Source organism: Oncorhynchus keta, chromosome 9 (assembly GCF_023373465.1).
Source record: "Oncorhynchus keta strain PuntledgeMale-10-30-2019 chromosome 9, Oket_V2, whole genome shotgun sequence".
In the NCBI taxonomy this organism is placed as follows: Eukaryota; Metazoa; Chordata; class Actinopteri; order Salmoniformes; family Salmonidae; genus Oncorhynchus; species Oncorhynchus keta.
Window position 1 is genome coordinate 7,073,421 of NC_068429.1, and position 13,984 is coordinate 7,087,404.

The following is a 13,984-nucleotide window of genomic DNA, read 5'->3' on the forward strand; positions in this document are numbered from 1 at the left end:
GCATTTGCTTTCATTTGTGAGTGTAAGGGGCATTGACTAAAGCACCTGCTGTGCTGGAGGTTCATGCTTTCACTTCTCCCTAGTTATTACGCTCCAACGAACAGACACGGTCTGTTTCTAAAACCTCCTCAGTTAAGATAAGCTGTTAGTGCCAATGCCACCAGAGCCTGACATTGAGTCTATTCCAACATAGAGGACTCTGACCTTCCTCATCTGACCTCTACAGTAACGGGCCTTGCCTGTCCCAAATAACGGAGTGCAGTAACGGGGCTTGCCTGTCCCAAAACGGAGTGCAGTAACGGGACTGCCTGTCCCAAAAACGGAGTGCAGTAACGGGCTTGCCTGTCCCAAAAACGGAGTGCAGTAACGGGCTTGCCTGTCCCAAAAACGGAGTGCAGTAACGGGCCTTGCCTGTCCCAAATAACGGAGTGCAGTAACGGGCCTTGCCTGTCCCAAATAACGGAGTGCAGTAACGGGCCAGCCTGTCCCAAATAACGGAGTGCAGTAACGGGCCAGCCTGTCCCAAATAACGGAGTGCAGTAACGGGCCTTGCCTGTCCCAAATAACGGAGTGCAGTAACGGGCCTTGCCTGTCCCAAATAACGGAGTGCAGTAACGGACCAGCCTGTCCCAAATAACGGAGTACAGTAACGGGCCAGCCTGTCCCAAATAACGGAGTGCAGTAACGGGCCTTGCCTGTCCCAAATAACGGAGTGCAGTAATGGCACAGCCTGTCCCAAATAACGGAGTGCAGTAACGGGCCTGGCCTGTCTGTTGAGGCTAAAACACGGAGTGCAGTAAAGCCAATTCAAGCATGTCAAGACAATAACAGGGGGTCCTGGTTAGACCAGTTGTTTGGTAAAGTGCTGACTACTAATTTCCAATGATGCAGGAGTCACTTTAACAAGGTACATGCTGGTTAGACCAGAAATGGCCAGGGGCTTTAGGGCAGTATCTAGTTCAGGTCAGTTTATTAACAAGGTGACATAATGGTGAGAAATGGTTAGTACACGGGGGCTTTAGGTAAAGTGCTAGTTCAGGTCAGTATCATATTACAAGGTGACATGCTGGTTGAGAAATAACATATTACAGGTAAAGTGCTGGTTAGGGCAAGGCTAGTTACAGGTCAGTGCTTATTAACAAGGTGATCATAATGGTGAGAAGTGCTGGTTAGACCAGGGGCTTTAGGTAAAGGCTAGTTAGACCAGTATTATTAACAGGTGACATGCTGGTGAGTAAATTACAGGGGGCTTTAGGGCAGTATCATAGTTACAGGTCACTTTAACAAGGTGAAACAGTTCATATGGTGAGAAATGGCCCATTTTTAGGTCAGGGCAAGTTTTGTTTGTTTTTTCAGCTGTTTTGTAACAACAAGTGACATAATGGTGCCAAATGGCTCTTAGTCGGGGATTTAGGGCAGGGATTCTTAGTTCAGGTTTGTTTCATTCAACAAAGGTGACATAATGGTGAGAAATGGCCCAAATATCTTAGGGCGGCATAGTTCAGGTCACTTTATTAACAAGGTGACATAATGGTGAGAAATGGCCCGGGGCTTTAGGGCAGGGCTAGTTCAGGTCACTTTATTAACAAGGTGACATAATGGTGAGAAATGGCATCTGTTGGGGCTTTAGGGCAGGGCTCGGGTTCAGGTCACTTTATTAACAAGGTGACATAATGGTGAGAAATGGCTCCCGGGGGCTTTAGGGCAAACACATAGTTCAAGGTCACTTTATTAACAAGGTGACATAATGGTGAGTCAAATGGCCCGGGGGCTTTAGGGCAAAGCAGCATACATACAGGTATTTTTATTTAACAAGGTGACATAATGGTGAGAAATGGCCAATGGTGGCATGGAGGGCAGGGGCTAGTTCAGGTCAATTATTAACAAGGTGACATAATGGTGAGAAATGGCCCGGGTGCTTTAGGCAGGGCTAGTTCAGGTCACTTTATTAACAAGGTGACATAATGGTGAGAAATGGCCCGGGTGCTTTAGGGCAAGGCTAGTTCAGGTCACTTTTGCGACATAATGGTGAGAAATGGCCCGGGTGCTTTAGGGCAAGGCATTCAGGTCACTTTAACAAGGCACATAATGGTGAGAAATGGCCCGGGGCTTTATTAGGCAACGGCTAGTTCAGGTCTCTTTAACAAGGTGACATAATGGTGAGAAATGGCCAATGGGCTGAGGAGGCTAGTTCCAACAGGTTACTTTAAAGCAAATTCTTGATTGTGTCCCAATTGGTATCCTTTTTTTCCCCTAGTGCACTTGGGCCTGTCCCAAAGTAAAGTTTTTGCACAGCCTGCCCAAAAAGCCATCTCCCGGCAGTCAGCTGTCCCAAACAACACATAACAACATACTGTTGTCAATCTGCAAAGAGAAAGCAGCAGGTCGTTAAAATTGCTGCGTTGGTCAAGCCTGTCACCCAAGGTCCAACTGAAATGTCCCTTCCAGTTTTAACCCAACCCCTTCGTAAGACACGCATATATACAGGTATTTTATTTGCAGTTGGCTTGCCTGTCAAACCGAGTGCAGACTAACCAGCCTGTCCCAATGTTAGACCATGGAGGTGGTGAAATTGTTAGGTTATTTCCTTGGTCCAGCTATCTATATCACCTGAGGTCAGAGTTATGGGGAGAATGCATTTGCTTTCATTTGTGAGTGTAAAGGGGCATTGTCCTAAAGCACCTGCTGTAATGGCGGAGCCTGTTCATGCAGTAATTCACAGCCTGTCCCTAGTTATTAGTGCCAACGAACAGCCTGTCTGTTTCTAAAACCTCCTCAGTTAAGATAAGTGCTGTTAGTGCCAATGTCCCATAACAGTGCAGAGCCTGACATTGAGTCTATTCCAACATAGAGGACTCTTGGACCATCCTCATCTGGCCTCTACAGTAACGGGCCTTGCCAGTCCCAAAAATGGAGTGCAGTAACTGGTTACAGCCTGTCCCAAATAACAGGTAAAGTGCTGGTTAGACCAGCACAGCCTGTCCTAAATAACGGAGTGCAGTAACGGGCACAGCCTGTCCCAATCATAACAGGTAAAGTGCTGGTAACGGACACAGTCTGTCCCAAATAAACGGACCAGTGCAATAACAGGTAACAGCCTGTCCCAGTATCATATTACAGGTAAAGTGCAGTTAGACACAGCCTGTCCCAAATAACAGGTAAAGTGCTGCAGTTAGACCAGCCTGTAGTGCATAACGGGCCATTGAGGCTAAAGGTAAAGTGCTGGTTAGACCAGCATATTACAGGTAAAGTGCCCAGTATCATATTACAGGTAAAGTGCTGGTTAGACCAGTATCATATTACAGGTAAATGTCTGTTGAGGCTAAAGACTTCCAGTGTAAAGTGCTGGTTAGACCAGTATCATATTACAGGTAAAGTGCTGGTTAGACCAGTATCATATTACAGGTAAAGTGCTGGTTAGACCAGTATCATATTACAGGTAAAGTGCTGGTTAGACCAGTATCATATTACAGGTAAAGTGCTGGTTAGACCAGTATCATATTACAGGTAAAGTGCTGGTTAGACCAGTATCATATTACAGGTAAAGTGCTGGTTAGACCAGTATCATATTACAGGTAAAGTGCTGGTTAGACCAGTATCATATTACAGGTAAAGTGCTGGTTAGACCAGTAAAGTGTTGGTTAGACCAGTATTACAGGTAAAGTGCTGGTTAGACCAGTATCATATTACAGGTAAAGTGCTGGTTAGACCAGTATCATATTACAGGTAAAGGCGTCCTCATGCTTCCCATCTGAAACAGTTCATATATTGACAACATTTTGTGACATTTTTGTACGTCTTCTGCAAGTTTTTTGTTTGTTTTTTTCAGCTGTTTTGTGCACACAACAAATCGAAGTTTGGTCAGCCAAATCTACGCCTCTTAGTCGGTGATTGGTCAACAGTAGGGATTCTTCAATGAAGTGTTTGTTGTCATTCAACAAGAGACGACTCGTTATCGTGTACATTCTTTCACTTGAGAAATTATGCACCAAATATCTTAGGGCGTCATTGTAAATAACAATTTGTTCTTAAACTGACTTGCCTCGTTAAATAAAGGTTAAACAAAATAATAATAATAATAAGGATAGTTACAGTTCATATGAGGAAATCAGTCAATTTAAATAAATTCATCAGGCCCTAATCTACGGATTTCACATGACTGGGAATACAGATATGCATCTGTTGGTCAAAGATAGCTTCTTTTTTTTTTTAAGTCTCACAATGGGCCTCGGGATGTCAACTTGGTATCTGTGCATTCAAAGCACTGATGTGGAAGGTGTACGTGTCCAAAAAGCCATCTCCCGGCAGTCAGCTGAGTCCCACAACACATAACAACATACTGTTGCCAATATGAAAGAGAAAGCAGCAGGTCGTTAAAATTGCTGCGTTGGTCAATTGCACCCAAGGTCCAACTGAAATTTGGCTTCCACTTTTAACCCAACCCCTTCGAAAGACACGCATATATACAGGTATTTTATTTGTGTTGGCTTGCCTCTAACCGCTAGGCTAACTGCTGCCAATGTTAGACCATGGAGGTGGTGAAATTGTTAGGTTATTTCCTTGGTCCAGCTATCTATATCACCTGAGGTCAGAGTTATGGGGAGAATGCATTTGCTTTCATTTGTGAGTGTAAAGGGGCATTGACTAAAGCACCTGCTGTGGCGGAGGTTCATGCTTTCACTTCTCCCCTAGTTATTAGTCCAACGAACAGACACGGTCTGTTTCTAAAACCTCCTCAGTTAAGATAAGCTGTTAGTGCCAATGCCACCAGAGCCTGACATTGAGTCTATTCCAACATAGAGGACTCTGACCTTCCTCATCTGGCCTCTACAGTAACGGGCCTTGCCTGTCCCAAAAATGGAGTGCAGTAACGGGCACAGCCTGTCCCAAATAACGGAGTGCAGTAACGGACACAGCCTGTCCCAAATAACGGAGTGCAGTAACGGGCACAGCCTGTCCCAAATAACGGAGTGCAGTAACTGGCACAGCCTGTCCCAGTAACGGAGGACACAGCCTGTCCCAAATAACGGAGTGCAGTAACGGACACAGCCTGTCCCAAATAACGGAGTGCAGTAATGGACACAGCCTGTCCCAAATAAGTGCAGTAATGGACACAGCCTGTCCCAAATAACGGAGTGCACAGCCTGTTGAGGCTAAAGACCCAGTGAGAGAAGTGCTGGTTAGACCAGTATCATATTACAGGTAAAGTGCTGGTAGACCAGTATCATATTACAGGTAAAGTGCTGGTTAGACCAGTATCATATTACAGGTAAAGTGCTGGTTAGACCAGTATCATATTACAGGTAAAGTCCCAATCATATTACAGGTAAAGTTGCAGTAATGGTAAACTGGTTAGACCAGCCTGTCCCAGTAACATATTACGGTAAAGTGCAGTAACGGGCTCAGCCATGTCAGGTGTTGAGGCTAAAGACTTCCAGTATGATTACAGAGTAAAGTGCTGGTTAGACCAGTATCATATTACAGGTAAAGTGCTGGTTAGACCAGTATCATATTACAGGTAAAGTGCTGGTTAGACCAGTAACATATTACAGGTAAAGTGCTGGTTGACCAGTATCATATTACAGGTAAAGTGCTGGTTAGACCAGTATCATATTACAGGTAAAGTGCTGGTTAGACCAGTATCATATTACAGGTAAAGTGCTGGTTAGACCAGTATCCAGGTAAAGTTAGACCAGTATCATATTACAGGTAAAGTGCTGGTTAGACCAGTATCCTAAAGGCGTCCTCATGCTTCCCATCTGAAACAGTTCATATATTGACAACATTTTGTGACATTTTTGTACGTCTTCTGCAAGTTTTTTTGTTTGTTTTTTTCAGCTGTTTTGTGCACACAACAAGTCAAAGTTTGGTCGCCAAATCTACGCCTCTTAGTCGGTGATTGGTCAACAGTAGGGATTCTTCAATGAAGTGTTTGTTGTCATTCAACAAGAGACGACTCGTTATCGTGTACATTCTTTCACTTGAGAAATTCTGCACCAAATATCTTAGGGCGTCATTGTAAATAACAATTTGTTCTTAACTGACTTGCCTCGTTAAATAAAGGTTAAACAAAATAATAATAATAATAAGGATAGTTACAGTTCATATGAGGAAATCAGTCAATTTAAATAAATTCATCAGGCCCTAATCTACGATTTCACATGACTGGGAATACAGATATGCATCTGTTGGTCAAAGATAGCTTCTTTTTTTTTTAAGTCTCACAATGGGCCTCGGGATGTCAACTTGGTATCTGTGCATTCAAAGCACTGATGTGGAAGGTGTACGTGCCCAAAAAGCCATCTCCCGGCAGTCAGCTGAGTCCCACAACACATAACAACATACTGTTGCCAATATGAAAGAGAAAGCAGCAGGTCATTAAAATTGCTGTGTTGGTCAATTGCACCCAAGGTCCAACTGAAATTTGGCTTCCACTTTTAACCCAACCCCTTCGAAAGACACGCATACATACAGGTATTTTATTTGTGCTGGCTTGCCTCTAACCGCTAGGCTAACTGCTGCCAATGTTAGACCATGGAGGTGGTGAAATTGTTAGGTTATTTCCTTGGTCCAGCTGTCTATATTACCTGAGGTCAGAGTTATGGGGAGAATGCATTTGCTTTCATTTGTGAGTGTAAAGGGGCATTGACTAAAGCACCTGCTGTGGCGGAGGTTCATGCTTTCACTTCTCCCCTAGTTATTAGTCCAACGAACAGACACGGTCTGTTTCTAAAACCTCCTCAGTTAAGATAAGCTGTTAGTGCCAATGCCACCAGAGCCTGACATTGAGTCTATTCCAACATAGAGGACTCTGACCTTCCTCATCTGACCTCTACAGTAACGGGCCTTGCCTGTCCCAAAAACGGAGTGCAGTAACGGGCCTGCCTGTCCCAAAAACGGAGTGCAGTAACGGGCCTGCCTGTCCCAAAAACGGAGTGCAGTAACGGGCCTGCCTGTCCCAAAAACGGAGTGCAGTAACGGGCCTTGCCTGTCCCAAATAACAGAGTACAGTAACGGGCCTTGCCTGTCCCAAATAACTGAGTGCAGTAACGGGCCCTGCCTGTCCCAAATAACTGGGGGTAGTAACTGGCACAGCCTGTCCCAAACACGGAGTGCAGTAACTGGCAACAGTCTGTCAAGAAATAACGGGGTGCAGTAATGGGACACAGCCTGTCCCAAATGATGCAGGAGTCACTTAACGGACACAGCCTGTCCCAAATGGTGAGAAATGGATTCATGGCTTTCACTTCTCCCCTAGTTATTATCCAACGAACAGACATAATGTTTGAAAATGGCCCTGGCTTTAAGATAAGCTAGTTCAGTGCCAATGCCACCACAGCCTGACATTGAGTCTATTCCAACATAGAGGACTCGGTGGCCTTCCTCATCTGGCCTCTACAGTAACAAGGTGACCTTGCCTGTCCCTTTAAAAATGGAGTGCACTTTAACAAGGTGGCTTGCCTGTCCCAAAAACGGAGTGCTTAACGGGCCTTGCCTGTCCCAAATAACAGAGTGCAGTAACGGGCCTTGCCTGTCCCAAATAACGGAGTGGCTTTAGGTAACGGGCTAGTTCAGGCCTGTCCCAAAGGTAACGGAGTGCAGTAACGGGCTTTGCCTGTCCTAGTTAAGGTCAGTGCATTAACAAGGTGACATAATGCCTGTCCCAAATAACGGAGGCTTTAGGGCACAGCCTGTCAGGTCCAATTAACAAGGGGACATAATGGTGAGAAATGGCCTGGGGCAAACACGGAGTGCAGTAAAGCCAATTCAAGCATGTCAAGACAATGACATAATGGTGAGAAATGGCCTGTTTGGCTCGCTGACTACTAATTTCACAATGATGCAGGAGTCACTTTAACAAGGTGACATAATGGTGAGAAATGGCCCGGTGGCTTTAGGGCAAAGGCTAGTTCAGGTCACTTTATTAACAAGGTGACATAATGGTGAGAAATGGCCCGGGGCTTTAGGGCAAGGCTAGTTCAGGTCACTTTATTAACAAGGTGACATAATGGTGAGAAATGGCCCGGGGGCTTTAGGGCAAGGCTAGTTCAGGTCACTTTATTAACAAGGTGACATAATGGTGAGAAATGGCCCGGGGGCTTTAGGGCAAGGCTAGTTCAGGTCACTTTAAAGCAAATTCTTGATTGTGTCCCAATTGGTATCCTTTTTCCCCTAGTGCACTTGGGCTCTGGTCTAAAGTAACGTTTTTTGTACGTGCCCAAAAAGCCATCTCCCGGCAGTCAGCTGATTCCCACAACACATAACAACATACTGTTGTCAATATAAAAGAGAAAGCAGCAGGTCGTTAAAATTGCTGTGTTGGTCAATTGCACCCAAGGTCCAACTGAAATGTGGCTTCCACTTTTAACCCAACCCCTTCGAAAGACACGCATATATACAGGTATTTTATTTGTGCTGGCTTGCCTCTAACCGCGAGGCTAACTGCTGCCAATGTTAGACCATGGAGGTGGTGAAATTGTTAGGTTATTTCATTGGTACAGCTATCTATATCACCTGAGGTCAGAGTTATGGGGAGAATGCAAGACTTCCAGTGAGAGTTGTGCTGGTTAGAGGTTTTTTTCTCCAGCAATTAAAATAAATTCATGAGGCCCTAATCTAAATCCTAATGGATTTCGCATGACTGGGAATAAAGGTATGCATCTATTGGTCAAAGATAGTTTAAAAAAAAAAAAAAAATAGGTCTCACATTGTGCCTCAGGATCTCATCTGTGGCTCAGTTGGTAGAGCATGGCGCTTGTAACGCCAGGGTAGTGGGTTCGATTCCCGGGACCACCCATACGTAGAATGTATGCACACATGACTGTAAGTCGCTTTGGATAAAAGCGTCTGCCAAATGGCATATATATATATATCCCAGTATCTCTGCATTCAAATTGCCATCTATAAAATGCAATTGTGTTTGTTGTCCATAGCTTATGCCTGCCAATAACCATAACCCCACCACCACCATGGGGCAGTCTGTTCACAATGTTGACATTTTCACAACGCCTTACATGTGCTCTGCGGTTGTGTGGCTGGTTGGACTTACTGCCAATTTCTCTTAAAAGAACGTTGGAGGCGGCCTATGGTAGAAATTAACATTCAATTCTCTGGCAACAGTTCTCGTAGACATTCCTGCCGACAGCATGCCAATTGCACGCTCCCTCAACTTGAGATCTGTGGCAGTGTGTTGTGACAAAATGAAGCGTTTTGGTGGCCTTTTATTTTCCCCAGCACGAGGTGCACCTGTGTAATGATCATGCTGTTAATCAGCTTCTTGATATCTTGGCAAAGGAGAAATGCTCGCTAACAGGCATATAAACATATGTGTGCCCAAAATTTGAAAGTAAAAAGCTTTTTGTGCATATGGAAAATTATTTTATTTCAGCTCATGAAACTTGGGGCCAACACTTTACATGCTTCGTTCATATTTTTTTCCCGGTGTAGATATAAAATTGTGCGACTAAGACCTATGATTTTGGCAATGATGCCCTTTATCTACTTCCCAAGAGTCAAATTAATTTGCGGATACCATTTTTATATCCCTGCGAGCAGTTTGAAGGAAGTTGCTAACTAGCGCTACCGCAATGACTGGAAGACTATGGGTATCTTCTAGCATGCTAGCAGATACCTAATAGGCATGCAATCGGGGCATAGAGACATACAAATGGTATCCACAAATTAATCTGACTCTGGGGAAGTAAGTATAGGGCCAAAATCCAGAAGTATCCCTTTTAAGGGATTATGCAAGGCACACACGTTCTCTTCTCCTAGCAGCATACCGACGCTAGAATACAGACTCCTTAAGCAGGTCGGTTCAGAAGGTCAGTTGTGTAATGGTCTTAACATTCTCGTTTACTTTGTTGTCAAGGGACCAACATACTTTTGACAGATGTTAGCAGCATGTCTTTCTTTCGTTGACATTCATGTGCTTTTTCTCAAATTATATATTGTTCCTGTAGTTTAATAATATAATCAAGCCTATGATTTTTTGACTTTGGTTGAGACTTTTGTAAGTTATTTAAGTGAGTAGGTTTTAATACGTTTTGCATGTCCTTACATGTTACTATGTCCTAATTGTAATTTTTTTCAGTTAATTTTCTCTGAATGTGAAGCACTGTTTACTGACGCTCATGCTATTATGTCTCCTCAGCAACTAACCTGTGACGTGTCCTGTGATTGATTGATTATTATTTATTATTATTATTATTATTATTATTATTATTATTATTATTATTATTATTTATTATTATTATTATTATTATTTTTAAACTGACCTCTCTGCTTCTGTTGTTCCCTAGGATACAGACATCTCTCCTGCCCAGCGTGATGAGGCTGTGTGCTGGCTTATTAACCTCCACAAAGACACCAAGCTATATCCAGAGACCCTCTCCCTAGCCATCAGTATATTGGACAGGTTTTTAGGCACTATAAAGGTAAGTTACCGACTGGTTTTTAATGTTATCTAGATGAAGTACTGAAACCTTTTTTCTTAAGTAACTGTCACGAGAATTTTCAATCCCATTGATAATAACTATCAATCAATAGCTTTGACCAATCCCCGAGGTTTGTAAGACCATGGGTGTAATAATAATTAGGCAAAGACTCAGTTTATGCAAAAGATTAGTACCGTTTATTCAGAGAACGTTCTAAAGTCCATTATACAAAGTCATCCATTTTATAGCTGCGCACAAACAGTAGGTATCCTACGCACATACTTCCACACAAACAGTAGGTATCCTACACACATACTTGCGCACAAACAGTAGGTATCCTACACACATACTTCCACACAAACAGTAGGTATCCTACGCACATACTTCCACACAAACAGTAGGTATCCTACGCACATACTTCCACACAAACAGTAGGTATCCTACGCACATACTTCCACACAAACAGTAGGTATCCTACGCACATACTTCCACACAAACAGTAGGTATCCTACGCACATACTTCCACACAAACAGTAGGTATCCTACGCACATACTTCCACACAAACAGTAGGTATCCTACGCACATACTTCCACACAAACAGTAGGTATCCTACGCACATACTTCCACACAAACAGTAGGTATCCTACGCACATACTTCCACACAAACAGTAGGTATCCTACGCACATACTTCCACACAAACAGTAGGTATCCTACGCACATACTTCCACACAAACAGTAGGTATCCTACGCGCACATACTTCCACACAAACAGTAGGTATCCTACGCACATACTTCCACACAAACAGTAGGTATCCTACGCACATACTTCCACACAAACAGTAGGTATCCTACGCGCACATACTTCCACACAAACAGTAGGTGAGTTTTATCCTTCTCCATAGTTCTCACCACTGTGTATCACTACCCAGCCGACAGTTCCATTCCCCCGAGATTAGGGAAACCTTGAGAAGTACTCCCTATGCCCTCATAAATTCCGCAGAGGCCTAGCCAGGTCGGTCCAAACACACTTTAACTGTTATCATTTTTTTTCTTCGGCACACACATACAAGTTCAAATCCTAAACTACGCCTTGCCCAGACAGCCTGTGTTTTTCCACTATACAGATACATTGTTTAATCTAATTCTGATTTAAAACTACACACATTATCAGACTATAATTTTATGATTCTAATCAATTTCATACAATTATATAAGGTTTCAGAGTGGAATTATTTTATCATTATCTTTCAACATATACATTATTTTATCAGTAACAATGGGACAATAAAAATGTATTAGCCATTAGGGCCTGGGAATCACCATGACATTCACTTCACGTTACGATAGTATCACAATATGTATTGCGATTTGATATTGTGATTTTATTGTGATTCAATGTTTTGAAACATATTGCTCACCATATGTTGTAAATAATAATTATCCCCTGATAGGGGTAGATGTATAGTCTCCATATGTTGTAAATAATAATTATTTAAATAATGGTTAAATAAAAAATGTAATAAAATATGTCAGCTGCCGAGAGACGAGCCATGAGTTTTGATCCGTCATGGGGGGTAGATGTCTGGTCTCCCTTATGGATCTAATCTGATAGTGGTAGTGGGGTGGGTAGATGTCTAGTCTCCTTTATGGCTCTAATCTGATAGGGGTAGATGTCTAGTCTCCTTTATGGCTCTAATCTGATAGTGGTAGTGGGGTGGGTAGATGTTTAGTCTCCTTTATGGCTCTAATCTGATAGTGGTAGTGGGGTGGGTAGATGTTTAGTCTCCTTTATGGCTCTAATCTGATAGTGGTAGTGGGGTGGGTAGATGTTTAGTCTCCTTTATGGCTCTAATCTGATAGTGGTAGTGGGGTGGGTAGATGTTTAGTCTCCTTTATGGCTCTAATCTGATAGTGGTAGTGGGGTGGGTAGATGTTTAGTCTCCTTTATGGCTCTAATCTGATAGTGGTAGTGGGGTGGGTAGATGTTTAGTCTCCTTTATGGCTCTAATCTGATAGTGGTAGTGGGGTGGGTAGATGTTTAGTCTCCTTTATGGCTCTAATCTGATAGTGGTAGTGGGGTGGGTAGATGTTTAGTCTCCTTTATGGCTCTAATCTGATAGTGGTAGTGGGGTGGGTAGATGTTTAGTCTCCTTTATGGCTCTAATCTGATAGTGGTAGTGGGGTGGGTAGATGTTTAGTCTCCTTTATGGCTCTAATCTGATAGTGGTAGTGGGGTGGGTAGATGTTTAGTCTCCTTTTTGGCTCTAATCTGATAGTGGTAGTGGGGGGGTAGATGTCTAGTCTCCTTTATGGCTCTAATCTGATAGGGGTAGATGTTTAGTCTCCTTTATGGCTCTAATATGATAGTGGTAGTGGGGGGGTAGATGTCTAGTCTCCTTTATGGCTCTAATCTGATAGGGGTAGATGTCTAGTCTCCTTTATGGCTCTAATCTGATATGGGTAGATGTCTACTCTCCTTCATGGCTCTAATCTGATAGTGGTAGTGGGGTGGTAGATGTTTAGTCTCCTTTATGGCTCTAATCTGATAATGGTAGATGTCTAGTCTCCTTCATGGCTCTAATCTGATAGTGGTAGTGGGGTGGGTAGATGTTTAGTCTCCTTTATGGCTCTAATCTGATAGTGGTAGTGGGGTGGTAGATGTTTAGTCTCCTTTATGGCTCTAATCTGATAGTGGTAGTGGGGTGGGTAGATGTTTAGTCTCCTTTATGGCTCAAATCTGATAGTGGTAGTGGGGTGGGTAGATGTTTAGTCTCCTTTATGGCTCTAATCTGATAGTGGTAGATGTCTAGTCTCCTTTATGGCTCTAATCTGATAGGGGTAGATGTTTAGTCTCCTTTATGGCTCAAATCTGATAGTGGTAGTGGGGTGGGTAGATGTTTAGTCTCCTTTATGGCTCTAATCTGATAGTGGTAGTGGGGTGGTAGATGTCTAGTCTCCTTTATGGCTCTAATCTGATAGTGGTAGTGGGGTGGTAGATGTCTAGTCTCCTTTATGGCTCTAATCTGATAGTTGTAGTGGTGGGTAGATGTTTAGTCTCCTTTATGGCTCTAATCTGATAGTGGTAGTGGAGTGGGTAGATGTTTAGTCTCCTTTATGGCTCTAATCTGATAGTGGTAGTGGGGTGGGTAGATGTTTAGTCTCCTTTATGGCTCTAATCTGATAGTGGTAGTGGGGTGGGTAGATGTTTAATCTAGATGTCTAGTCTCCTTTATGGCTCTAATCTGATAGGGGTAGATGTCTAGTCTCCTTTATGGCTCTAATCTGATAGTGGTAGTGGGGTGGGTAGATGTTTAGTCTCCTTTATGGCTCTAATCTGATAGTGGTAGTGGGGTGGGTAGATGTCTAGTCTCCTTTATGGCTCTAATCTGATAGTGGTAGTGGGGTGGGTAGATGTTTAGTCTCCCTTATGGATAGTCTCCCTCTAATCTGATAGGGGTAGATGTCTAGTCTCCTTTATGGCTCTAATCTGATAGTGGTAGATGTCTAGTCTCCTTCATGGCTCTAATCTGATAGTGGTAGTGGGGT

General features: G+C 43.2%; 1 protein-coding gene and 2 long non-coding RNA genes across 6 annotated transcripts in view; all 3 read left to right on the forward strand.

Moving 5' to 3' along the window:
* The window catches only part of LOC127931688 (uncharacterized), an 11,155-nt gene extending 934 nt beyond the window's left edge, over window positions 1-10,221 (forward strand). Inside the window, exons 2-3 of the long non-coding RNA XR_008142386.1 lie at window positions 6,412-6,540; window positions 8,468-10,221. This is a non-coding gene — a long non-coding RNA (uncharacterized LOC127931688). The remainder of the gene's footprint in view (window positions 1-6,411; window positions 6,541-8,467) is intronic.
* The window catches only part of LOC118380506 (cyclin-I-like), a 97,156-nt gene that overhangs the window by 63,736 nt on the left and 19,436 nt on the right, over window positions 1-13,984 (forward strand). The window contains 1 exon segment of the mRNA XM_052525019.1: window positions 10,302-10,436. Within this exon segment, the coding sequence (XP_052380979.1) occupies window positions 10,302-10,436 (135 nt within the window).
* LOC127931687 (uncharacterized) lies at window positions 10,618-11,686 on the forward strand. Of its 4 annotated transcripts, none has more exons than XR_008142382.1 (3): window positions 10,618-10,701; window positions 10,906-11,177; window positions 11,214-11,686. It is a non-coding gene; the product is annotated as an uncharacterized LOC127931687 (long non-coding RNA). The 4 variants fall into 4 exon arrangements; XR_008142383.1 differs by having other exon boundaries at window positions 10,940-11,177; XR_008142384.1 differs by having other exon boundaries at window positions 10,974-11,177.